Source organism: Panonychus citri, unplaced genomic scaffold, assembly GCF_014898815.1.
Source record: "Panonychus citri isolate SS breed McGregor unplaced genomic scaffold, ASM1489881v1 Contig00135, whole genome shotgun sequence".
In the NCBI taxonomy this organism is placed as follows: Eukaryota; Metazoa; Arthropoda; class Arachnida; order Trombidiformes; family Tetranychidae; genus Panonychus; species Panonychus citri.
The window spans coordinates 720,585-747,322 of record NW_026515540.1 but is presented as its reverse complement, the minus strand read 5'-3'; the positions used below and the strand labels follow the sequence as shown (position 1 = coordinate 747,322).

Here is a 26,738-nt window from a genome sequence, read left to right as displayed (position 1 = left end):
AATCGACAAATTCAATGGTTAAAATAGTTAATTTCTTTTAATACACTGTATATTGGAGAGATCATTTTACAGAACAATTTTGTTGATTTTCGAGTTAGTTGATTGATTAATTGTTGATCATCACAATAGTAAGAAAGTCATTTAATCTCAATGTTGATAACCTTTTGTTTTCTGGTTGTCGTTGTGGAAACAATTACAGTTTGTAGTTCCTGAAGACTAGATACTTGTTGGCCACTTCGTCGATTCAATTGAAATTAAAAATATAATTAAGTTTACAATTTTCTTCTTTGCTCTTTATAATTAAATTAGATGTCCTCAGTTCCATTGATTAGCAATTGCTCTGTTTCCATAAGGTGTTCAGTTGATGTTGATTGAGATGCTCGTTTATCAGTAACTGATAGAGAGAGAGAGAGAAAATAAGAAAGAGAAAGAGAGAAATTAGTTAATATAAAAAATTAGTTAATTTGATTTAATTTGTGTTTTTTTTTCTAACAATTAAAGTGGCACAACGGGAATCAGTTAACAATAAATATCTATGTGTATATAAAAAAAGAGGTACAAATATTGTATCATTTGGAGTAAATTTTACAAGTTGTTTGTAAATCGATATTCCTTTCAATTGGTTTTTTCTCAAGAACGTATTTCTGATGACGAGGATGAATGTATCGATGATGATATTTCTCACCTTTGACCATTTCACGTGCACGTATATAAACATGAAGTGAAATTCCGGTTAAGCAAACAGCTAATCCGATTGCATTGAATCTGCTGATTTCATCACGAGAATATTCAATTGCAATGTATAAGGTGAATACTTCCTTGAATATACCAGCAATCGAAAGGGTTAAACTTGAGGTGTATGTTATCAACAGGTATTCACTCAATTCCATGAGAAATGCTAAAAATGAACCAATCAATATGTAAATGAAGGAATAGGTGTTAAAAAAGACGGCAAATCCATCGCTACTGGTCATTAATGGTAAGGCTTCAAAGGTAAAGGTAAATGGTAACAGGGAAAGTATCATCCAAGGTTGAACATGGTACATCATGTCTACGGGATTACTCAGACCTGTAAATGATAATATAAAAAAAGAGAAACAAAAAAAAATCATATTAATGGTCATCATCAAGGTGAGAAAATGTAATGACAATTTTTACCCATATCTTTACGTTGCATCAAAAGTTGAGCCAATGTCCATCTTAATCCACCAAGAAAAGAAGCAATTAAAACCAGGATGAAACCTTTGGAACTAAATTGTGTTGAATGATAAGTAAACATTAAAAGTCCACTGGAAATTAATATAACAACCACCACCAAGGAAATGCGCTATTAAGAGTAATTAAGAAACGAAAATCATAAAATTAGTCTAACAAGTTTGTTTGTTTTGCTTTTTGGTGTCAATAATTGTAACACTTGTGAGCATATTGGAACAGGAAATTATGCAACTTAAATCGTAATATAATGAATTAGCTATTGATTATCATGATATTGAAAGTAAATCAGCAACAATTTAAATGATTGCTAATCAAAATCTCAAGGCTATAAAAGTATAATAAAGACAATAAATAAATAACACTATTGTTTACAATAATAAGGTTTGTAACTCGATTGTGAGTAATAATAAAAATAAAATGTGAAATTGATATATGATTAAAACTGATTGGAAATCTAGTAAATCAACTGAAAACAATCAAAGTTAATTGATTTCTATTAAATTGTACTTTCATGTACTATCGGTATGTTGACACCAAACACTTTCTCATGAGAATGGTAACAAGAAGAGTATCACAAAAGATGATTGGAGATCTTTGTGTTCACTGGGTGAACATTGGAAATGGTCAGTGTGGTCAATACCTTTTTCTCAAGACCAAAAATGATTGCGAATCCAAGGATGAATATAATACAGGTACTTTTTGTCATGGTATAAAGAGAAATGGTAATGTATTCAAAAGACCAATTGGAAAATCCAATGTCCAAAGCACTGGCGAATCCAATTGTGGCTAATTTCTTAATATTGGCAGAGCAGTTAAGTGTTGCTCGGAAATTACCGGTGGCCAGAATCATGATAATACGGCAAATGGCGGATAATAAGAATTTCATAATCATATGGCAAGTGACCACTAAGAATGGAAAATGAAAGCCCTAGAAAGAAAAAGTAAGAAAGAGAGAGAGAGAGAGAGAGAAAACAAAATGTAAACAAAGATTAATGGACATTGGATTTCGAGCTAAAAACTGTATTGACATACCTTTAGGAACCATTTTTGGTAAAATGTGATTCCAATTGAGAAACAATAGTAAAGGATAATCAGTGACAGTGTCCTAATACCCTTAAGACAAACAACTCTATCAATGATCATGGTATCAATGGTCAATCTATTGGTTATTGGTTTTTTGTTTATTCTAAGGTTGGAATATTTTTCTTCTTGGAAAATATAAAGTTAATATTAGTATCTAAACCGTTGGAATGTTATTCTGGCAGCATGATGATGATGATTAGATGAGATGGCAGATGAGGTTTCACTTGAAGACAATTCAAATTAAAGTAAATCAGGTAAAGAGAGTGAGAGAGAGAGAGAAATTCTGTAAATAGAACAAAAAAAACGATCAAAAGGTAAACCAAAACACTAATGTTGCTCCTCTAAAATTGTAACCATGATGATCTGTTGATTGGAAATGTTTATACCAATTGAATTATGGTGATGATGAATTAAGCATTTTGTTGATTCCATAATAAGAAGATGATGATGATGATTAATTTGGTTGTTAATTCACATAAGACAGGTGGTTAACCAAATAGTAAACTCAGAGAGAAAAAAAGAGAAAAACCAGAAAAAAAGAATTTTTTTTTTCTCTTTTGTTTTTCTCTCTCTCTCTATATTATCAACAACACTCACTGGTTTTCACTTTTGTATTTGTGTTACATTTACTGTGGATTTTATTGTTGATGATGTTACCTGTTGTTGATGTTGTTACCTAGGTAAAAATCTAGCAGAAAGAGAGGAAAGAAAGAGAAACACATGAAACAAACAACTTGAAATGATTTGGAAGATGATTGAGTTTGGAAAACGGTTTATCCCCAATTCTCAGGTAACAAACTGTAAACACTATTTTCATGTAACAGCAAGAAAATCACTCTTGTTAGATTAAGTTAACAATCTAATGGCACTAATTAAACACATTGAGAGACGATTGATGATAAGGTTAACAATCAACAATTAAGATGACAATTAATGTGAATTGGTTGGAGAAAAAAGGAGAGAGAAAAACAATTTAGAAACATCATCTCTTCGTGTCAACATCAATTTCCAATTGAAACATTTACAGTTATTTTCTAATGAAAAGAAATCGATCTCTCTCTTTTTCTTGTTCTCTTCCTCTTAATTGTTACAATTAGAATCAAATCTCAATAATTGATTTTACTAACAAACAAAAAAAAAGGTAAACAATTAACTCTAACTAACTGGTTCAACCGGAAATCTTTATCGCTCTTAATTGTGTCAACTGAATTGTTATACAGGGCGATTCAGTTATTTTCCGTTTTCTTTTCGCGATCTCTCAAAAATCTGATTTGGACCATTCGGTCTATGGAAATTTGATCGATATTCGAACTAGGCCATTCAGCGAGCTATGGCCTCGAAGGTCATTTCGAGCCTGGACCAAATCGTCCAAGTGTTTTTGATGAAAAATCGCCAAAAAATTGGCAAAAAGTATCTGAATTGCTCTGTATAAGTTAAGTGAAAGTTGATCAATGATAAATTGTAAATTAAATTATTACGAAAAATTTATCAACAATTAACCTTGAAAAGTTTGGGTTACAACTGATTATTTAGTGTAACCTTGACTGTTGCTGGAAATGAATATAAACAAATGTCAATTTAAAAATATTACGATAATTAGTTGATTTAGTTTGGTTTAATTAAATTGGGAAAAACTTTCTAAGGTTATCCAAGGACAATTCAAATTGGTGACAAAGTTTTTTATTGTACAGCAATTAGTTGATTAGATTATCTAAATTTGTAATTATCATGGTGAGCATTATAATTTATCAGATTTTAAACAATTAAAATTGATTATAATTTAGTGTTAATCAAAATCGGATTAGTTGGACTTGAAATTCATTTGATTGTAGTTCATTAACCAATCAAAGTTGGATATTTAATTTGATTGTCACACTTTTTTTTTTGTACATTGACAATTACATTCAGAGTTAAATTATTATTGAGCTAATTGTTGATTACTCTTGCTAATCATGATTAGGCATTTAATTGTTGAACAAAAGTCAACTAATCAAGTTGATTGATTTGACATGAAAATCAAATGTTTAATAAAATGAAAAACAAATTGTGATCTCATTGAAAATGAATTAATTTGAATTAAAGTTATTATTTAAGTTTACAGCTTAACAACAATTAAACATTGTCACAATTAAACAACAATTAACATAACTACTCACAATACCCTTGATTGGTTGATAATGATTAACTAATTGCTTTATAACTCATGACAATAACAAACTAAATTGTTGATAATCAAAATCATCTCTAAGATAATAAAATAAAGTTAATCATTTAGATGCTAAAAAGATAGTCCCTATGACAATTAACTTAATTGTAACAATTTAGATGAACACAATCAACTGAATTAATTATAATAACTCTAAATCTCATAATAGTTATTTAAATGATTATTTCAATCAACAAGACAGTTAATTGACAGTTAACTGCTATAATTAGACTATTTAGAAATTAAAATTAATCCAATCAATTAGAAGACAACAATTAACGTCAAAATTTACCGTGTTGATTGTGATCAAATTTTCGTGTTGATTCAATAATTAAACTAATTATAAATGGGAGAAATTAAATCGTTTCAATCATTGGAAGAAAAGAAAAGAAAAATTTCATTTTTCCAACAATTAAGTCTTACAACAATTTGTAGATTCATCTCACAGGTAAAGTTAATTTGCTAAAAAAGTTGATCAAACAATCAACAATTAAGGTCGAAGAAAAAAGTTGCGACTTTTTCAAGGATATTGATCATCATCATCATCATCATCATATTGTTTAAACCTTTTCCATTTCCATGGGAATCTGATATTCAGTTTAATTTCAACTCAATTGAGAATCTAATTAAGCATTTAAACAGTAAAGTCGTCAAATCATCATCATCAACAATTAGTGAACAACTAATCAAAGACTATCATCTTTCATCATCATCAACAACATCGTCATCAACCATTGGTAAAATTAAAGATCACTTTTAAAACTTCTTGATTGTTGATTGTTATTTTTTTCTGTGTTTAAATTGTTTGATTATGGTTCGATATTGGATTAATATTTGTCCCTTTGGACATTTATCTGGACTTTGTTTGGGTTGTGGTCATCGGTTTATGGTGATACACTTTACAGTAAATCTTGTCCAAGTTCATGTTTTACCTCAGTGTTTAGTATCGCCAATGATTCAAGATATGGTGAATGCTCATCTCGGGCTAACTGTTTGGTTCAGGCCACTTTCCGTGTCTCTCAACGTGGCTCATTCGATGAGGCTGTGAATTTAACCATCACAGGTTATGGTGTTCAACATGGTGTTGACCGGTCAATTTCATTTGTCCTTCACAATACTCGTGAACGAATTGAATACTTGTGTAAAGTGGACAAAGGTAAACCGGTCAATGCTTGGGTCATTCAAGGGTCAAATTCAACCTTTCAAACGGGAAGTGCATTTAATACCAGTGGGTCGATCAGTTGTTCTTGGACATTTGGTAAAGACGATTATCTTTGGCCAACTCATGCCAATTATTCAAAGATTAACCTTTTGGATACCCTTAATTATCAGATTTCATTGAAATCCGATATGATCAGTAAAATTGTGGCCTCCGATTTGTCCAAATTACCTCTTTATCGAATGAACTTTCTCCGTTGTTGTTACAAACCCCACGGTGGAACGGGATATCTGTTCATCACCAATCAGACCGCTCATGATACAAACTTTTACCTTCAAGCTTTTCCCCCAATTCCCAAGGCGATAACCGTTACACTGACCAACCCGAAGGGAGGGGAATTCGCGGTCACTTGTAACTCATCTAATGCTTTCAATGCCTCAGTTAGGGTGGGGTCAAGGTGGTCACCAATGAAAGACCTGCGTTTCTATGATATTGTCAAAAGAGAAGCTCCTTTCCCGATTTCCGTTGCCTTTGGTCTCAACCTTTGGTCCTTGTTGAGTCGAGTGGGTCAGTTGACACACGAAACGGCCGATATAACCTGGAAATCTCATCAGACGGTAGGCCAGCTTATCGGGAGTCGACCATAGGTCTACATGGTGCTTCGTACCCACTATTGGCCAGTTTCGCCCTAATTGTAATCTCAATTATCTTTAATCTAATTGTGTGATCCGATTAATTGTCTCCATCGTTATCGGTTCTTACTCATCATCATCAGATTGTTTTAAATGATAGATGATCAAGATGAGAAAATATAAATTACTAATCAACTATTATTTTAGTTAAACAGAGTAATTAACTAATTCTGTCCAATTAATTGTATTATTATTTTGTTACATTTATTGATTTAATTGCCAACCTTTTAATTGTTGATCGCCTGATGTCTTATTGTTTAATTACTTGACGATTCAGGTAATATTAATGTAACCCAATTTAATATACACGATAGTTAATCAACAATAATTAATCATTACACTTTTTTAGTACCAGACAATTTAATCTCATTAATCAACTCAAATCACAATTGATTGTTAATCTTGTTCAATCTAATTGTGATTTAACTTGTTCATCAGTCTATAGATGTCATTACTTTCATCAAAAAGGATAATCAAACTAAATCAATCAAATGATTGTAAATCCTAATAATAAATTCACTAATTGTGATAATTTATATCATTCTAATTGATTAAATGATGATTAGGACATTAAAGTTAATTGTTAACATGAAGATGAGGAAGAAAATGACTGAGATGATAAACCTCATGATTAGAATCATAATTAAGTTAATTGAGTCTAACATTGGAAATTAATTGATCCATGTTATTATTTATCATCAACTGAATTAACTGTTAACATGATTATGATTAAAATTTTAATCACGATCTCTAATTGAAATATTACTCCAATGATTAAACAACAATTAACCGAAAAACTTAATCATCCAACTAATAGATTAACATGATTAACATAAGCACATCTAAAGTATAATATTGGTAACAATTAAAATAAATTGTTCGATTAATATTTTTTCCAATGTTCGATAATTAATCAGATAGATTATCTCAGATTATCGGTCAATCGATCGGAACAGAATAAGAAACGATAATGGAAAATATCAGCTGATACCTTGACCAATCCTCGAGTTTGGACATTTCCTGGTTCTAAAAGTTTCCGTTCGAGGATAAAAAAAGACATTGATGGTTAATTGTTGGAAAGAGTTAATTGATTTGATTATTATTCGTTGATAATTAAATCATTGTATCAATATTTTTATTACAATATAAGTTTTTTTAAGGTTTTCTTTTTGTTTCAACAATTAAATCATTTAGGATTAACATTGGGATAGTGTTAGATAATCTCTAATCTAATTGTACAATTAAAAATTAATTAAAAACAACAAAAAGATTTGTTTTCACTCTTGAGTCTTTTTCTTTATCATCTAATTAATAAGTTAATTGTTAAATCCTTAGTATAAGGTACAGGTTTCATTTGTTTTGTTGAATTTAGATTTTCAATTCTATTAATTGTTTAACAAATTGTCAAAATAACAATTAGTTAATCACTAAAAATGCATTTGGAATAAGATTATATGAGGATAACATGGTAATAATTAGTTTTTTAAGAGTAACAGTAATTAAATTCAATTGATTAATCAACATGCTGATCAAACTGTTTTGTCTTTTCTATTGCTTTGTTAATTTAGTTAGAATTTCGGTTAATTGTATTGATATTGTTTGAGCTAAATCTAATGAGAGACAATTATTGTTAGTTTAAGAGAGTAAATTGAGTTTAAACAAGGAGACAAATTAACAACTGATCAATTCTATGTGGATAATTAACTAATTGATCGAGATTCAGATTGAAATTGTTAATGTTAATCATTGTCACTATGCAGCAATGATTAAGGATTAACCATGAAACTGTAACTAATATGATTTAGAACGTGAATTGATGAGTGAATTAGCTGAATTTGTGATTAAAGCGGAAGATAAATTGATTAAAACGATTCCGTTGATCATTGTTTCATGATAACTAATCAAGAATAATATCTATTGCTACCAAAGAAGCTCTTAAATTACTGGCGATGAATTTTATAAGGTGTTGAGGTGATTAAATATATAAAATGACGAACTAACAGTAATTAGTTAATTTTTTGGAAGATTCATGGATAAATAATTGATGAGGAATGTTTTTCTTTATCCCAAGAATTACTGAGAATCAACAGATTATAGAGATGAGCAGTTGATTATGTGAAAATGACCAGAATAAAGATGATGATGAGGATGAAACACCATTGACATTTGAACGTGAACATGTAAACATTGATTGAAATGCAGACCAAACAAAATTATTGTATCATGAGAATGAGTAAATTGTGTAGGCAGTAAGATGGTCAAGAATTGAAATTATCTAAAACAATTTGGATTACTCATTTCAATCATGTTCATGTTTCCATAGGTGAAAGGGTTATGGTTTCATTTTTACCAATGACCATCGATGAATTATAATGATGATGATGAGGATGAAGGATATAATAAAAACGACTGAAAATAATGTATTGTTATTGGTGAATTTCAATTTCCACTTTGGCCTCCATTTTTTTATTGTTCCTTTGGTTTATCTGGTAAACCTTTTTGAGCCATTTGAGAGCCTGGGGGCTCAACACAATCGAAAGCATCCTGACGAACCAGACGATTCTTTTTCATTGAAGATGAACCATAATTAATAACAGGAAGATGATTGTCAGAAGATTCTTTTGGATAAACATCATATTCTTCCATTTCCTCGAAAGAATGAACCATAATTGGATATATAGAATTTAGAATTTTCCAGAAAATTGTTTTTGTTTTCCAATCAAAGTCAATGTTAGAAACGCTCAATGGATTAAGAGACTTTAGATACAAAAGGAACACCAAACATAAAGGACATCGCGAAAGGTGAAAGGCCAAAGACACCGAGAAGGTCACAAGAAGGAGTCACGAAGCAAAGATGAATCACAGAGACAAGTTGGAGAAAGAGAGACAATCACCACCATAGAAAATGAAAGAGGTGAAAAGTAGATGACATTTTATAGAAGAGAAGAAAAAAGAATAAGATTATTTGTTCTAAAGAGAATTTTGTTTTATTCCAAATTTCTTACCTTTAATGGAGAGAATTAATTTTCGCCCAATTTGAATTGACATCAACCCAAAACGATCAGTAAGATTATCATCTTAGAGAACCAATTAATCAGGTAAATAGATGAAGAGATTAACACAAGAGATGAAGAGTATTGTAGTCAAATGGTAAATCCAATGTTATGAGATGAATAGAAAAAGAAAAAGCAAAAATGTAAATTTCTAAAAAAGAGACAATCAGTTAAATGAATAACCGACAATTAATTGAAATGACTACAATTAAAAGGAGAAGATGGTGAAAAAGGTTAATTAACTTAAATAAGAAAATAAATAAACAAAATTAAGAATTAAAAATAAAGAGGAAAATGTTGTGCGTAACAAACATTAACCAAAGAAAAGAAGGCGAGAAAATAACAGAATCTCTTTCGTTTTCTCTTTCGATTTTTCTTCTCTGTCGAATTTTTCTTTTTCTCTTTTTCTTCTCTTCTTTCTTCTTTCCTCCCTTTTCTCTCTTTCTTTTCTTCTCCTTGTTCACCATATCAACCACCATGGAACATGACAAGTTGTTGGCTCATAATCTTTAATACTTATTCCAAATTCTCATGGTTATCATCAATTTCCCTTGGTGTCTCTTTCTCATCATAACAATTCGTGTCCTTCATCATTTCCGTTTCCGATTCAATATTTTTCCCTCAATGCCAACAAACTCATTAACTATTGGGTGTGTTTACGACCATTGGTCAATCAAATTCATAATCTTCTTAATGTCCATTCATTTGATATTCATCGTATTCATTAATCGTATTCATGGAAAAATTCAATCGATAATTTTTCTTCCGGTTACCTTGATTTCAAAGTTTCAATTTTAATTGTTTGGTAATTACAACGATTAACAATAAGATTAACAGTTAATCGTTGTGATCAATTCCTTGATCATTCAATCAACTTTCTAAATTGCAATTAAGTTAAATTGTATCCAAGGAATTTAAATGTAAACTTTGAATCTTAATTCAGTTCATGATTTAGCTTCTAATTTTCATTGTTTACTCTAAATTTGCAATTACAATTAGTCGTTAATCATCACAATTAACTATTCATCTTTCCTTGATTTCAATTTCTGCTTTTATTTTAAATAGACTAGAAAAAAACAACAAAACTTAATCACAATGATAATGAATACAATTAATAACAATTAAATTCACTATCAATCTTGTTTAGATTGAAATGAAAATGTTCAATTCTTATAATATCAACACTAATGGTTGTCTTTAATTAAATTGATTAGGGAATTGATTTAGTTGACAAAATAAATATAATGAGTCTCGTAAAATCATCATAAGTGTAAATGATTCATTAATTTACAAACTAATTGGTACAAGAAAAAACTTTTGATTAGTTGATAAAGAGTAACAATAATAATAACTGTTAATTGTAGACTATGCAATCAGTTTAGTTTAGTTGAAAACAAAAGTTGCATCATTAAATTCACCGGAAGTAGAAAGGATGAAGATACGGAAGTGGATAGTTGATGTGACGATGTAGTCGAAAGTATCTTACAGAATATTTCTCAGTAACTTTCGCCGAGTTTTCAGTTTAAGAATCGAGTTCCTATTTGGTTTCTTCCATCCGATAGATGGCAGAGTTTCTCCTATTAATTCTCAATTCATTTAGTCAAGTTCTCGATGAGTTTTTTTCAATTCACTCCAAAGTTGAGTAGAAAATGTTTAATAGAATTTGTTTTTTATCGACTAATTAAACTTAGAATTTACGAAACTCATTGAGAAACGATTGGAAAAAAACTTTGCGGTCCATCGGATTGATGAAACCAAATGGGAACTCGATTCTTAGACTGAGAACTCGGCGAAAGTTACTGAGGAGTTTTTTTCGCTCAAGATGAAATCGACTGAGTGATTAACCATTGAGAGGATCAAAATGAGTGTTTCAATGGTCTATGTATCTATTTACTGTTAAATTTGCATCATCATCAAGCAAAATGAAAGTAAAAAGTTTGGAAAAAATTAATGTACGATAACATGATCATGATCGAGGTGAAGATGAGGATGATAAAGATGATGAACAAGTTATGTTAATGTTATGATGGAATGAAAATGAAAACTAATGGTGTGTTTAGTTTACTAGCGAGAGAGAGAGAGAGAGAGAGAGAGAGAGAGAGAGAGAGAGAGAGATGAGGATGGAGAGAGGGAGGTAATGGTTACCACTCGTTATTAGACATGATTGGTTATATGTTCAATGTCAGAATGAGTCCTTGGGGGGAATCGAAATCACGAAAGTGAAGATGATGATGATATAATAAGAATGAGAGAAGATAAATTTTAAGATGTTTATAAAGGATTCTTGAAACTCACTCTCTCCTTCTTGCTACTCAAACAAAGATTTTAAAAGTAAATCATATTACAATTAGTTGTAGAGAATCATTTTTCCAGAACTATTGATGATCGAGAGAGAGAGAAAGTTTCATGTTTCTCATGAAATATTTGTGTTAGAAATGAAATCGAAAGGAAGATGATTCTGTATTTGAAACATTCGATAACGACGAGAGAGTAAAAAAAAAGAAGATGAATGAGAAAGTGTAAAAATAAAGTTAATTTTCTAATCGAACGTGAACTTATCTCATGTTTGGAACAAGAAAATGTATCGAAATAGAAAAAGAATTGTCTTCATTTTTCAAGAAAATGTAGAAAAAGAAAAAGAATTAATAATAATGATGATACAGGGAGAGACTTTAAAGATTTAGTAATAGTAAATTTATCAGGCTAACCCTGTACATTGGATTTTTCGTCTGCATGATCATCATCATGTTCCTTGGAGTGAGCTCAATGGAAAAATGTTTATAGTAGTTGTATTATATTCAGTGAGAGTTCTGAACATGCTGAGTTACAGTACGAACAAAGTTCTAGCATCAATCTCATCACCTTCATCTCTTTCTCTTGTATCATTACCCTGAAAGTTTTTCTTAGTTGAGTAGTAAAAAGATAAACTTAAAATTCATTGTGAAGAAAATTAAACAAGTTCAATAATCATGTTAAATTATCTTCGATAATTGTGATTAATCTTGTGAGTAGTTTCAACTACTTTTCTAGTTGAAAATAAGTGAAATGAATAGTTATCACCATCGTCATTAATATTTTCATCACGTTATTGTGACCAAAGGATATTTATTAAACATCATTTACAAGTAAGTTTGATCATCACAAAGTTGAGATTAATGATAAGTTATCACTTATTCAATTAGTTGACATTTCTATTGCAATTTCATCATTATCAGCATTAAAGGGCATCTTAATTATTCAATCAAATGGAAAATATTCCGTATTGACCATTTCAATTTCAATCGAAAACGCAAACTTGAGACTTTGAGAGTTTCAGAGTTTCTTGGCTTCGAACTCATTATCTTTCATTATTTTTTCAGTAGTTTCGTCATTTGTATCTTCATTATGAATCTTCATCACAAAATCTGATGAGAGCAATCAGAGCAGCGAAAAAAGTTTCCAATGATAAAGTGAAATGATAAAATCAATTGATGTAATTTTTTCTCATCCTTTTATTGGCCTCATCATTTTCCAAGGTATTAGTTGTCTTTCATTCACTTACAAAAGGATGATAAAGTCAAGATTAAGACGAATAAGATAAAGATGATGAAAGATGAGCAGAGAGAGAGAGAGAGAGAGAGAGAGAGAGAGATGCAATCAAGTCAAAGAGAGAAGAAAAAGGAAACCGAAAGAAAAGAAAAATTCGAGCATTTGAACATTCTTGTTCGATAGTTTCGATTCGTTTCGATAGTCTTCTCATTCATATATAATGAGAAAAACAATTCGGATGGATAAAGATAAAGATGCAATCATCATCATATTATCATGATAAAAGATGATAATATGATAACATGTTAGAGAGAAGGAGAAAATTTTCTTATGTTTTCGATTGTTACCATTTTTTTATCATCATTTCGAAGAGATGATATTTATATGAAAAGATTCGATGAGATGATAATATAATTCTAAGAATGGATCACAATATATATAACAGATAAGATGAATTCCATGGAAAGATGAGAACTTTTTTGTTCGAGTAAAAATAGCCAATCCAATAAAGAATAGTTAATATTGAGATAATTAGTACCTTCCAATGATTCTGAATCTGAGATAACTATCTCAGATTCTACCTATTCATTGGCCCAAAGATAATGATGAAAATATTATCATGATTCTCATGATGAATTTCAGGTTGATAACCTGAAATACATCTAACATTATCTCAAGATTTTCATACTAAACGTTTTCTCATGCAAACCAATGAATCAATTGTTTCGTTTATTGATCTTGTGTCCAGTTTATTATTTGAATAATTATCTTAATCATCATATCATTTTCCTCACGCTCTCAAGGTTATCAACTTAATTAATGATCTATTACTTGGAATGGTAAAAATTCATTTTAAATCACCAATTATCTTAATCTAGATTAAAAATCACTAATTAATCACCTTAATTCTAATCTTAACTGTCTAACAAGTAGTAAATTGCTTCCTTATCGTTAGTAGATATTCATCTAAAATCAGTTAATTGCCATTTCTAGTCAACAATTAACCAGAAAACTTTGATAACTAGCCAATTAAAAGGCAAACAATTTGAATTAATTTTCCAAATTTCATGTTAATCTTATCATGGATTTAAGTTAATCTTTTACATGATAATTAACTTTGCAAGTTCAAACAGTTAATCAGCCAATCACATATCAAAAGATTAAAAATAAAACAAGAAAAAAAAATAAATTCACAACAATTAGAAAGTTGATTAACTACAAACATTTAATCATAATTGATGCAATAATAAAGATCTTGTCCAATTATCAACTATTTTAGCTATCAAAAGGTTACAATTAACGTTCAATTTAACCTTCTTTGTTTAAATTGACAACAATTAACTTTTTCAAATAAATCAATTTCTCATAACAATGAGACAATCACTGATCCAATGATCTAACAAATTGTTAACAATTAAGCTATCGGTCAATGAGTAAATATTAACACAACGATCTACAATTAATCTTGGGTTAGGTTGATTTTCATAGTTTTTTTATTAATCACAATCAATCAAAATTTATCCTTAATTATACACTTTTACTATCACAGGATTTTGATTGTTAGGAATGAACAGAAAAACGATAAACTTGACAATTTAATTCATGTATAAAGTTTGATGAATGATTAATTTACTTGATCATTACAATAATTTACAATAAGATCTGTATTATTAATTATTGATGTTAATGTTTCAAGTGTTAATTATCAATCAATGAGTGATTAAAAACAGTTAATGATATTAAATATTATGTGACTAATGATGATGATTTAACAACAATTGAAATAATGATAAGGTCCAGTTACAAAATAACTATAAACAAAATGGACAATCAAATTTAATGATTATCACAATTTATATTAAACATACACAGGGACACTTAACTTTTACAGGTAATACTTACCTGAATTCATGTTGTTCAGAGTAGTGAGGGAATTGATTGAAATGAATACAAGTATTATTGGTTAAGTGAATTGGGAAAATTTGTATTCCCATGATTTAGATTGAGACGGAAAATAATGATGATGATGATAAATGTTCAATCTCTGTGTGTTCATGATAATCTGATATTTGAACATCATCTTCATGATTATTATTATCATTATTCAAAAGAGGTGAAAAAAAATAAGAGATTCATGAAAATCCCACCGAGAATTCCGGCTTGAAAGCTCAATATAATTTATCTTAACCAATTTATTATCTTACCTATTTTAATATAAATAAAATAGAAATCAATTGATTATTATCAGGGTGAAACTCAGAATGCTGATCTAAGTTCCAAGTTTTGCATGCTGTTTTTCATGAATAAATTCCCCCTGAATTTTCAATAATATCATTTTCATGAGGTAAAAATGGTCTCAAGGTTAAGTGTTTATCTTATTTAAGCTTGATAATCTTACTTTTATTATCAATTGGTTCTGTGTATCTACTTGTGGATTCACTGGTTCACCGTTACAATGAATTTTTTTCACCTTTGGAACTGAACTTTTCTCTTCTTCATCTCTCTCTCTCTCTCTGATTCATGATTCATGAGGCTCAGAATTTTTCACAACAGAAAATATGTGTAATTACTGATATTATTATCGATTACAGTTATTAATTTGAGAGGCGATAAATTTAATATCAATAACAATCGATATGAGATTCGTGAAATATGAAATTCTATCAGAACTTTTCTAAATCTTTTCGGTTAAACTATGTTCGAATTTTTATCTCTTTTCTTCATTTCTTTTTCCATGGTGAATAATAATTTGTTAATCTGAAAGAATAGCGAAAAAATTTGATATTATCTACGATAGATATTCATTAACATGAGTGGAAAATAAAAATTCTTCAGACGATAGAAAAAGTTCATTTTCTTCTCAACTTTTTACACAAATTCTCAGGTGAGATACAACATGATTGAGAACTTGATCTTGGATACACCAGTGAGAATAAAATAAAGAATGGAAAGAAATTATCAACAAAAAACTTTTCTCCCAAAGAACAAAATTCAGAATAGAAAATGTTACAACAATTGCAAAGGAAAATGAATAGAGAACAACATGATAAATCATCTTCCGGTTCCTCTTTCACCCTCTTCCCATGACACCTTAACAATTATAACGGTAAAACCTTCGGATCATCAATATTGAATCATCACAATTTAAGAATTGAAAATGAATTAACTTTCCCACCCAGTGGAAGGTGGTAAATGAACCCACTCTTGATCTCACCATTTATCACCATTAATAAACAATTAACATCAATTACACTTGATCATGAATAATTGTAAGAATCGTTTTCATGATTAAGTTATGATCAACACTCAGTTTAAATTAAATCAATAATCAATTGTGTTTGCAAGTCTAACTATTGATTTAAATGTTGAACAATACAAAATCTTAATGATTGTGATGATAATTATACTATTGATTGGATAATTAAATTGGTTGAGACTTAGATGAGTTGAAGAAAGAAACAAATTAGCAACAATTTAATCAGATCGATGATTAATTTAGTTGATTGTTAATCATTTGCTAAACAATTTAAGCTTCACGTTTAATTAACTAACTATTATTTTCATTTGGTTTTCCTTTGGTAATCAGTTTGTGATTAGCATAAATTGTTGACTTGATTTTCTTAATATCCTTGCAGACATTTAATTTACTTTTCCTCATTTAATCATCCAACCTTAATCATTGTCTCTTTAATTGTATTTAAATTGTTACGATTAACCCAAATTCAATCAGTTGTATTACCTACAATTTGAACTTGAATAATTGTGACCATTTACAATATTACATTTAATTGGTTTCTCCATGTTAATTTGATTTTGAAATTATTTGTTTCTTAATTGTCAACTGATTGTGAGATAATTTTATTAATTAACAATTAATTAAATTTCATTATCAGGTTTTTATATATATATTTAATTGATTATATGTATTTCCATGTGATTGACTAAAAATAATTTAATTTTATTGGTTAATTCAGTTATACAACTTTACTGTCAATTGTAATTAAGTGTATCACTAATCATGTCTCTCCTTGTGATCAATTGATTAATTACACTGATTGATTAATTTTTTTTTATCTCATAGCAATTAAGATTGAGGAGCAAAAAAAAAAGTTAATTATGTGACAAAATACACATTCCATGATCAACAATTAACAACAATCAACTGATTACTATTGAGTTTTGTTAAACTTTGTGAGTTTCTGTTTTAATCAAATCAACACTAACCATGGATATTAAATTAAATTAACCAACAATTAACGACAATAGGCAAAGTTAAAGTGAAAGTATTAATCAACAAGATAATCTATCATCAGTGTATCACCTTAATTGTGAACAATTTAAAAGGGAAACCAGATTAACCTCTAGATTAATTAAAGTGATGACGGAACAAGATTCATCCCCTAACAACATGACCAATGTGATTGACCCTTACACACTGGACAATGCAACATTGTCCATCTTATGTGCCATGGCTCATGAAAGTAAATCACCAATGATAAAGTTTAACCAACAATTAACTTAATTGTCTAAAATCTTGATTCTTTTCTACTTGATTAGATTACACCAAATGTTATCTGGAAGATGAGATTAACTCTGCTATTTATCCTCGTCCATATGAATGGGTCTTCATCACTTTACATACCTTAGTTTTCATCATTGGATTAACAGGTAATGCGTTAATTTGTCTATTCGTTTACCGTAATCGACATTTACGAAATGTGACCAACTATTTCATCGTCAATTTGGCCGTTGCCGATTTCCTGGTCATCTTGATCTGCCTCCCACCGACTGTCCTTTGGGATATAACCAATACCTGGTTCCTTGGTGATCTAATGTGTAAACTTGTCGTCTATTTTCAGGTAAGAAATATAAACACATTTAATCAAATTAATTCATTGATTTGCTGATTTTTCGTTTATCAACTAAATTGATTAACTGATTCTCTTGGTACTTAATTTTATTCATTGAATCTCCTCGGTTACCATTCAGTTATTTTATCTTTTCTCTTTTCGCTTACAAACTGGCCTCAAGTTCAAGAAAATATCTCCACTGTTCAGTAATATTATGTATCTTTTATTATCTTAGAATTTTGTAAGAAAAACTTTTTCTTTCTTCCTCAAGGATAAATTATCGAGTTTATTCAGTAAAAGAAAATCAGTTAGAACTTTTTGTCTTTTCATCGAATTTTTTTCCTCTTATTTCTTTATTTTTTCTTCTTCTTCAAGATTATCGATGTTTAGATGTTATTACAAATCAATATTTCTTTTTATTTCACTTTGAATTTTGAGAAGAAGGGAAAATAAACTTGTTCTCCTTTAATTCTCATTTGAAACTTTTCGAGACTTTTTTAAATCATTCCAAGTATTAGATGAAAAAACAAAGTAATCATCATGATTGTCTTTCCATGATGATTGCCTTCATCTCGGAAGTCATGATAATATTAATGATCAAATAAACGATCTGTTTTTCTTCACTCAGCTTTAACTTCACCCCCATTAACATTCTGGTCATGATGATGATGATGATGATCGTCATCACCATCATCATCTCTTTGCAAATTAACTGTGTATCTTTTCATGAAGATACTGAACCGGAGACAGAATCTGAATAAGCAAATAGATTAATAGATTGACCATTAGATTTGTTGGTCATCGTTATCGTTTGTAAATTAACCTTTTTACTAAGTATTGGGTAACATGATTAACTGATGATTTATTCAACAGAAATCAGACTGATGAGGAGAAATAAATATCTCCATTAATATCAACAGGGTGATGTGAAATTAGGTGGTCATGTTGATGATTCTGTTGATGAAGGTGGTAAAAAAGGTCAAGAGATGATTGGATTACCAAGTAATTTCATGTTTTCCTTAATCAAAGGTTATCTCAAAGATTGGCGATTCATCTTCATCCCGTTTAATAGGTCATGATGAACTATCACCATGATCAGATAATTGATTATCTTCCATGGTAGAAGAGCAAAACTTTTGAAATCTCAGCAATAGGTGAAGAGATAAGATTGACATGGAAGAGAGCGAGATGAAAACCACAAGAAAATGATAACAGAATCAAGAAGAATCAAGAACTTTTTTATTCTGTTTTTTATTTCATCGAGAAGGGGAAATTTTTTCATTTTTCCGCATCTTTAGCTTTCAAAATTCTGAAAATATTATATTGAGTATTCAGATAGTTGAAAATGATCATGATTATTATGATTATAAACCGAAAGATGAATCGTGACAATGTTTGGCTTTGCAAAGAGTAATTCCTGTTGCTTCATGATGGTTACTCATATTTCATGGACTTTTTTTCATCACAACCATTATTTTGAGAATGTTGCTTTAAATTGTTCACATTTTCATGATAATTGTAAACAAAATCTCATTTTACTCGGAACCTTTATTACATTTCACCCTGAATGATGAAAGAAATAGAAAATGAAATCAGAATCTCAAACTTTCGTATTCATATTTCAAGATAAATGTGAATCATGTGAATGACAATCATAATATTTTAACATTGATTTCAGATTTACTGGTTGTGTCAATCAATTCCTATGAGTTGGTGATTATCATGATCCCAAAGTGGAAAAATGAAATTACCGTTATTACTATTCTAATGCATGGAGAGAGTTTAATTTGTCAAGAAAAATAATCCACGATAATCAGTGAGTATTAATCATGAAATAAATTTAGTAGTTCGATGGAGAGAAAAAAAAAGTTTAATTCCCCATGAAATGATATCAATTCATGGCAATTATGAAATTGAGAAATCATGATAATCACTAATTGAGATGATTAGTTGATAGAAACACCTAAAAAACAATTGAAAAAAAGGAAGCAAATCATTTGACAAGTTTAACATAATCACCATTTGCAATCATAATGATAAACAATTGAACACTTGATATCTTTTCATGATAATCATCATTATAATGATAATAATATCATCCTCATCATGAGCATCATTAAACGATTGAACAATTTGCTCCAAGTCTCTTTGGAACCGGAAAAACTAGGCTAATCTGATTTATCTCTCCATCCTCATCCCTCCAGAACAACATTTCTTTGTCCATATTACATTTCATCTTCATCCTTTTTTTATCATCATTAACATTATAAATATATCATTTCGTCTTCATCCTCATCCTCCCATTATCTTTGGCCTCTCTCTCTCTCTCTCTCTCTCTCTCTAACTAATAAATCTTTTCTTCATCCTTATCTGTCCATCAACTTTATCATCTTCAATCTCTTAAATTGATTCCAATCTTAATAATCCAACTCTGAAAAAGAACATGAGAAGAAACTGTTCTCATCACTTAAATTTTTTCCAATTTTTTCCCCTTTTTCCTTTGATCATCAAGCTCATCATCTTCAATCATTCTGCTTATTACTCAAGTTTCATTCCTTAGTTCATCATATTATCCCTTCATGATGAATCCTCATGAAAAGAAAAAAATTTCATCAACTATCTCATAGTTTGTAAATTAATAGTTGTATCAATTCATGAGATTGTATTAAATTGATCAAAATTGAAATACCAAAAGAAATGAAACTGTTCAACAAATCAACAACAATCAGTGAGTAAAGTTAATTGTTCAGTTTGACAAGAAAAAGAAAACGATTCAAAATTTTTCATTTGGTCATCATAATTTTCAATGACCAAATGATAAACTAAATGATTGTTGCTGATGTTGAATAAAAAAAGTAATGGTCAGTATCAATGTCCATCTTCATCATCCTTTGACATTCAATTAACTGTCAAGATAAATTTAGTTTCAATTTGATGGATTTAAATTTGCTTGCATCAATCAGTTGATTGCAGATAAATTTGAATACTCAGCAATTTTTAAATCTAAATTGTTCAACAATTTAAATTGTTTGTCTTTAATTTCTTAGTTGAATGATTGCCAAGATAATTATATCTGAATCAACACTTTAATTATCATATAATCACCATAGGGAATACATTTAGTAATCAAGATAATCAACTGATCATGATGGTAGCTAACAGATTCTGAAATTACGTTACAATTATGTTTTTTTAATCTCACAATTAACTCTTGATTTGAAGCCATTTTTAATTACAATTATCTTTATTATCCCTTCATTATTTTATTCAATGTTAGTTAATTAAACTAATTACGACGCTTGTCCAGCGGAAAATTATTATTTCTGACCAGTAGTTTGTTAATTAACTGATTGAAAACTTAACAAACTACTACTGGTGATGTTATAATCAAATGATAATTAACTTGTAAAAACTAAATCAATTTAATTGGTTGGTCTCTTTGATTAAGAAGATATGTAAAAATCATTAACTCAAGGTTGACAAAAGTTAATTGTTAAACTAATCAAAAAGCTTGGTCAAATTGATTAACTGTTAACATTATTCATTAACAATTGAATCAAATGTTTTTGATTAAGTTATTTCAATCATCATCCTTGAATTGTAACTAATTAACTGATTGTTACTTTATCAATCAATAGCCCTCAGAATGTGATCCAGTTGATTTATCATGAGCGTTTTAATCAATCAACTTAGATTGTCAATCATTGACTTTTTAATTTAATTTCTCAGTAGATTCACACTCAGGAATCATTGTTATCATGACAATGTCCAGTTCTTGAGATGATCAAATGGTGAAGGTCAAAAGGTTATGAAAAAAATTCCAATTTTATCGTTTTCTTTTCAACTTCTTTCAAGAATTTCAATTCCCATCTAATTCATTTGTTATCGGAAATATTATCATGAAATTTAGACGACAATTTATTTTATCTTTAATCAATGATTATCAATTCTCTATTGATTTGATTGGTATAAGTGATTTAGTTTGACAATTGAATTGAATTGTGAAAATATGATATAAATAATCAGTTAATTCAGTTGGACAATTTTCATATTTTACATGGAAACTTTCATAGAAATGTCAACCATGGAATGAGAAATGTTCATTGTCTATGTTGGTTATATTTTATTTTGTCACTGTTGCTTTTCATATATATAAAAAAATGTCAAGAATCGAATCGGAAACGGAAATGATGAGGGGAAAAAAGAGCAGAAGAAAAAAACTTCCACATCACTTTCATATTGTTATAAGTTATTATCATTTATTATGATCAGATATTATTTGATGGTGATGATCAAGGCAATCAGGAAATTAGGATTGTTATCATTAAATTGTTAGTTCATTAATTTATTCATTATATTATATCCAAAGTTATTAGTTTGCTGTTGGTGTTGTTTGATTGTCTTCAGGCAATGATAATGTTTTTAGTTCAATGTTATGAAAGTTTAGTATCATTTGAGAATGACAATCATGTAATGGTCAATTTGATCAGAATGACCAATAAGATGGTGATCAAGCTGATGAATGACAAAAGTGCTTATCTAATAAATATTATCCACAACTACAAATGGAGTGTGAGACTTTTTTTCAGTATATTTAATATCACCAATAAGGGTTGATGAAAAACTAATACAATGATGATAATAATAATTCAAGATAAACAATTGAAGTTGGTTGAATAAAAAGAAATTTCAACAGCAAAACAAATAACATGCAATGAAATTAAGGATGAGGATGCTAATACAAGAGAGAGAGAGAGAGAGAGAGAGAGAGAGAGAGAGATGTGATCCAAAACAAAAGAGGATAAGGAAACAGATGAAGAAGATGATAAAAATAGAGATTTAATTCATGTGGTGATAGCTACAAATTGGGATGATGTAAGTTGGGAGTTGGAGGAAAAGTGAGAGAGAGAGAGAAAGATGAGAAATGTATTGAAAATGGAAAAAGGCAGAGTAGAGATGCTGATGATGAAGATAAGATGAAATGAAAGATGAAAAACAGATAAACTTGAGAGAGGGAGGTAAAGGTTGACCAACGAAAGGAAAATATGGGAGATGATGATGAGAGAGAGAGAGAGAGATGACAAGTGGGGAGAGAGAAAGGCAAAGTGTCTGTTAACTGATGCATGAAGATTTCCTTTGGAAGAAAAAAGTTTGAAGATGAGCAGGAAAAGAAAAACTGATGTAAAAGAAAAAAGGATGAAAAGATATTTGGAAACCTTTGCAGATTCCATTGAACCGTATTGGAGATGAATCCCATTGAGATGATAAACATACTGATGATGAGGATAAGGATGAGAGACCATTTAAAGACGAAAAAGAAAGAGAAACAGAAAGAGAGATGATGCTGATAGGTACCGAGGGGCATCGTTGATGATTGATGATCAGCAACTGAACAATTTAGCCCGAACAACAAACAAAAAATTATATTTATAACTGTAATCATCATTATCAACTTGGTAATTTATTTATCACATCAACTAATTTGAATATAAAATTAATTTAATTTGACTTTAACTGTAAACAATAAGAGACCCGGAAGTTAACAAATTTTTCAATTAAAATCTATTCTGACCATCGTCATATTCAATAATAGAGTTATTATTGAATATAATTGGTCTGAATTCTGACTGAGTCTGGGAAAAGTTCAATGATAACAACGAAATCGTTAACATGGAAAAGCATCCAAGTGTAAACGCTGTTACTTGAAGGAATAAATTCTGAGTGAGATTCATATTCACATGATGAAAATTCTGGTGACTAAATGACAGAGAAAAAGGAAACAATTATCATCTACTGATCTAGTAAATTATCATGAAAAAAAATTTCAAAGCTCGAAGAAGAGGATTCAGATTCTGAGAAATGTTTTCATTGAACTTTTTTCCCCATGAAAACAATACAATCGTATATTTAACTCGCCTTGATTGTGATGTTGATAAAATTATCGATTCGTTAATTGTAGTTAATCAACGTGTTGATGATATTTAACCAATTGATTAACATGTGAAATTAGATATGAGTGGAGCAAAAAAATTATCTAGATCAGTGAACTTAATTGTTACTAATATGATAAATTGATAATAACATTATCAGAATTGTAATCAACAGAGTAACTTGTAAAACCAACTGATTGTTGTGACTTTCAACTTAACTTGATTGCTTGATAATTGGTCAACATTAATCAACAATTAAGGCTATAATTAGATATTCAATGATTGTATCAAAAAAAATAAATTGACCAAGTTTAATTGTCTATCAAAACTGATTACAAATCAATGAACTAAACAATTGACCCAAATTATATTTTATATTAGATAATCAGATTAGAAACATTTGTATAATTTATTTACATTTTAATCATGGGATTTGATTCAGTTTCACCTGAAAGTCTGTATCAGAAATCAGTTCATGATTATGGATACAATGAATTACCATGAGCAGATTCAGTCCATCCCTTGTTTGCTGTTACAAATAAAGTAACTTAATAGACAATCATTTGAATATTGAATTAGCCAATGGTCACTAATTTGATTGTAGATGATTAAAAGTATTGATAATACTTTGGATACAAGGAGATAATTATTCACATTGTTCATTGAACATTGATTATGAGAGTGTAAGTTATCACAATGAAATAAGTAAAAAATAATATACATATTGAGATGGAAATGTGAATAAATGAGATTGTATTGTTTTCTTCATGGTGATTTAATGAAAGCATTTGATGAAAAAAAGGATTCTAACTAATAAAAAGATCTGAATATCAATTGATTCAGTTGAGAATCTGAAGCAGATGAAGATATTTGTTTACAATTAGACTCACAATCTCATGTTGAAATTGTAATTTCATTAATATTTATTATTCTTAAAAGGATATGATGATGAGGATGATTAACAATTGATGATGAACATTTTGATCAATTGATTGCCCGAAAAGCAAAGGCCTTTTGTTTATCAGAAAGTTCAATAATAACTTTTAGACTTTTCTGACATTCTCATTCTTGATGATTACGATGAACAATTAATCAATTATATATACAATTGTTTGATATGAAAACTGATGATGAAATTAAATTGTCTCATAACAAACCCACAACATTATCTTATTATTATTATGATAACTTTATTTTTCCACTAGAAACAAATGATTCTCATATTATTATTCTGTTAATATTATATTACTTTTTTTCTGTGAAATGATAAAATGTTATCAATGTTGAGATAACTTGTCATGGTAATAATCATGATGACGATAATGATGAAAATGATGACAGATATGAAAACTGAGTTGAAGATTTATAATCATCATCATCATTGTGTCTCTACTCATGATGAATGATCTTATTAACATTGAGAGAGAGACGATTATATTTACATTTACTTTTCAACTTTCATTTGTTATCCATCATGGTCCACAATTTTATCTGTATCACAATTTCTTATATGACCCTACACCCTTCAGATAAAAGATACAGGAAAAAAAATACCGATTAACATGATGAAAAAAAGAAAAAGAATAAAATAAAAAAGAAAGAAAGAAAAATATAACGGTTAATTTTCAATATTATCTCGATTCAAACGAGCGTAAGCGAACTTATAAACTTTGTATATGTGTAAAATCAGCTTGACCTTCACATTATTAACTTTTACCACTAAATAATCAATTTGAACAGTAGAAATTTTTTTATGTTTTTCAACTTCTTCGACAATAATTTTACGTTGATCTCTATTGAAAATGGATCTTCCAGATTGAAAAGGACTAGACATTGTCAAAAGGAAACAAATTAATGAATCGATTGATTGATTGGTATTTTATTTATTCAAATTTAATTGTGATTAATCTAACACGTGCTTTCACCAACATCTATGATTGGTTAACCCTTTGTCCAATTACAATTAGCCACCGGACAAAACTAATATTCTCTCGAGAATTAGCAATGGCAAATTAAAGATTTTCCTTGGGGGAAGGGATTTTTTTCTCTTCTAATCTCATTTCTTATGAAGATAATGCATAATCCAAAAGATGATGATGAGAGAGAGACAACTACAGGGCGTTTTTTTATCCACTGCGGCTATTACACTGAATATCTCCAGAACTAAAAATCATATGAATGTCTGACTTGACCAGAGACTGAACAGAATTGCAGCGCTCGACCCTACGTTTTTCAAGGTCATTTAACGAAGTAGCGTTCAAAGGTCATTTTAAGGTCGTCTGTGAAAGAGCACAAAAAGTTACACTTAAGTTAGGTTTGATGATATTCCGTCAAAAGGCAGCTGAGATACAGACTTTTCTTATAAACTTGGCTCTTGAAGTGTTTTCAGATTGAAACATTCCTATCTTCTAATCCGTTCATCACAGACACTTCAAAATAAAATCTGAGGTGTGATTTGATTTGCTCTTTCACACAATTCTATGTTATATAATGTATATTTACATTTACTTTTCCACTTTCATTTGTTATCCTTCATGGTCCACAATATCATCTGTATCACAATTTCTTATATGTGACATGATGATCTGAATATAATCTGATTTCCTCTTCAATAATCTGACCTTTGAATTTTTGATTGTTTTTTTACCGTTAGTTTTTTGAGGTTATGATACCTTGAATGTTTCAATTAGATCAACAGTAATCACGACCATTGAACAATTGATTAGTGTTAAAGTTTAGTTTATCTTTTTAAATCTTCATTAAAATATTCATTTTATCGTCTTCATGAGTTCCAAAGATAAACACAAAATCAAATTATCAATAATTCACATGGAGAAAAAATTGATTCTGAGTTTATTTGATAATCTTGTTTAAATCAACTGATTCAGTTTCCAGCCTGAGGAATTAATTATCGGTTAGTAGATTAAATTAAAGTGATTAATGTCTTGTGTTTGCCGTTTTTACTTCTTGCTAATCAACTTGATTAGTTGGGGATAAACAAAAAGTAGACAATTAATGATCA

At 29.3% G+C, this 26,738-nt stretch overlaps 3 protein-coding genes and 1 long non-coding RNA gene across 7 annotated transcripts in view; 2 read left to right on the top strand and 2 right to left on the bottom strand.

Annotated features, from left to right (window-relative positions):
- Positions 1 to 18: 18 nt before the first annotated feature.
- On the bottom strand, positions 19 to 3,404 carry LOC128392120 (solute carrier family 35 member C2-like). Of its 2 annotated transcripts, XM_053352106.1 has the most exons (5): positions 2,248 to 3,393; positions 1,856 to 2,143; positions 1,159 to 1,327; positions 686 to 1,069; positions 19 to 394 (listed from the first exon to the last, which is right to left on the bottom strand). In XM_053352106.1, exons 1-5 carry the CDS (start codon positions 2,356 to 2,358, stop codon positions 306 to 308), a joined length of 1,041 nt encoding a protein of 346 aa, XP_053208081.1. In that variant the 5' UTR covers positions 2,359 to 3,393; the 3' UTR covers positions 19 to 305. The 2 variants fall into 2 exon arrangements, with proteins under 2 accessions (XP_053208081.1, XP_053208080.1); XM_053352105.1 differs by lacking the exon at positions 19 to 394 and having other exon boundaries at positions 439 to 1,069; positions 2,248 to 3,404.
- A 1,931-nt stretch (positions 3,405 to 5,335) lies between these two features.
- Positions 5,336 to 6,593, top strand: LOC128392125 (uncharacterized; the record flags this gene model as incomplete). Its single annotated transcript, XM_053352110.1, is given in 2 exon segments — positions 5,336 to 6,173; positions 6,176 to 6,593. Coding segments are annotated over 2 exon segments (1,053 nt in total), but the record flags the coding sequence as incomplete, so codon positions are not given.
- An 875-nt stretch (positions 6,594 to 7,468) lies between these two features.
- Positions 7,469 to 10,094, bottom strand: LOC128392128 (uncharacterized). The gene is made up of 2 exons (XR_008325939.1): positions 9,361 to 10,094; positions 7,469 to 9,112 (listed from the first exon to the last, which is right to left on the bottom strand). It is a non-coding gene; the product is annotated as an uncharacterized LOC128392128 (long non-coding RNA).
- A 2,127-nt stretch (positions 10,095 to 12,221) lies between these two features.
- The window catches only part of LOC128392113 (orexin/Hypocretin receptor type 1-like), a 37,814-nt gene continuing 23,297 nt past the window's right edge, over positions 12,222 to 26,738 (top strand). For all 3 annotated transcript variants that reach the window (XR_008325938.1, XM_053352097.1, XM_053352096.1), the window contains exons 1-3: positions 12,222 to 12,533; positions 17,018 to 17,417; positions 17,494 to 17,795. Coding sequence is in view for 2 of the 3 variants with exons in the window: in XM_053352097.1 (XP_053208072.1) it covers positions 17,315 to 17,417; positions 17,494 to 17,795 (405 nt within the window). In the remaining variant the exon portion in view is untranslated. The remainder of the gene's footprint in view (positions 12,534 to 17,017; positions 17,418 to 17,493; positions 17,796 to 26,738) is intronic.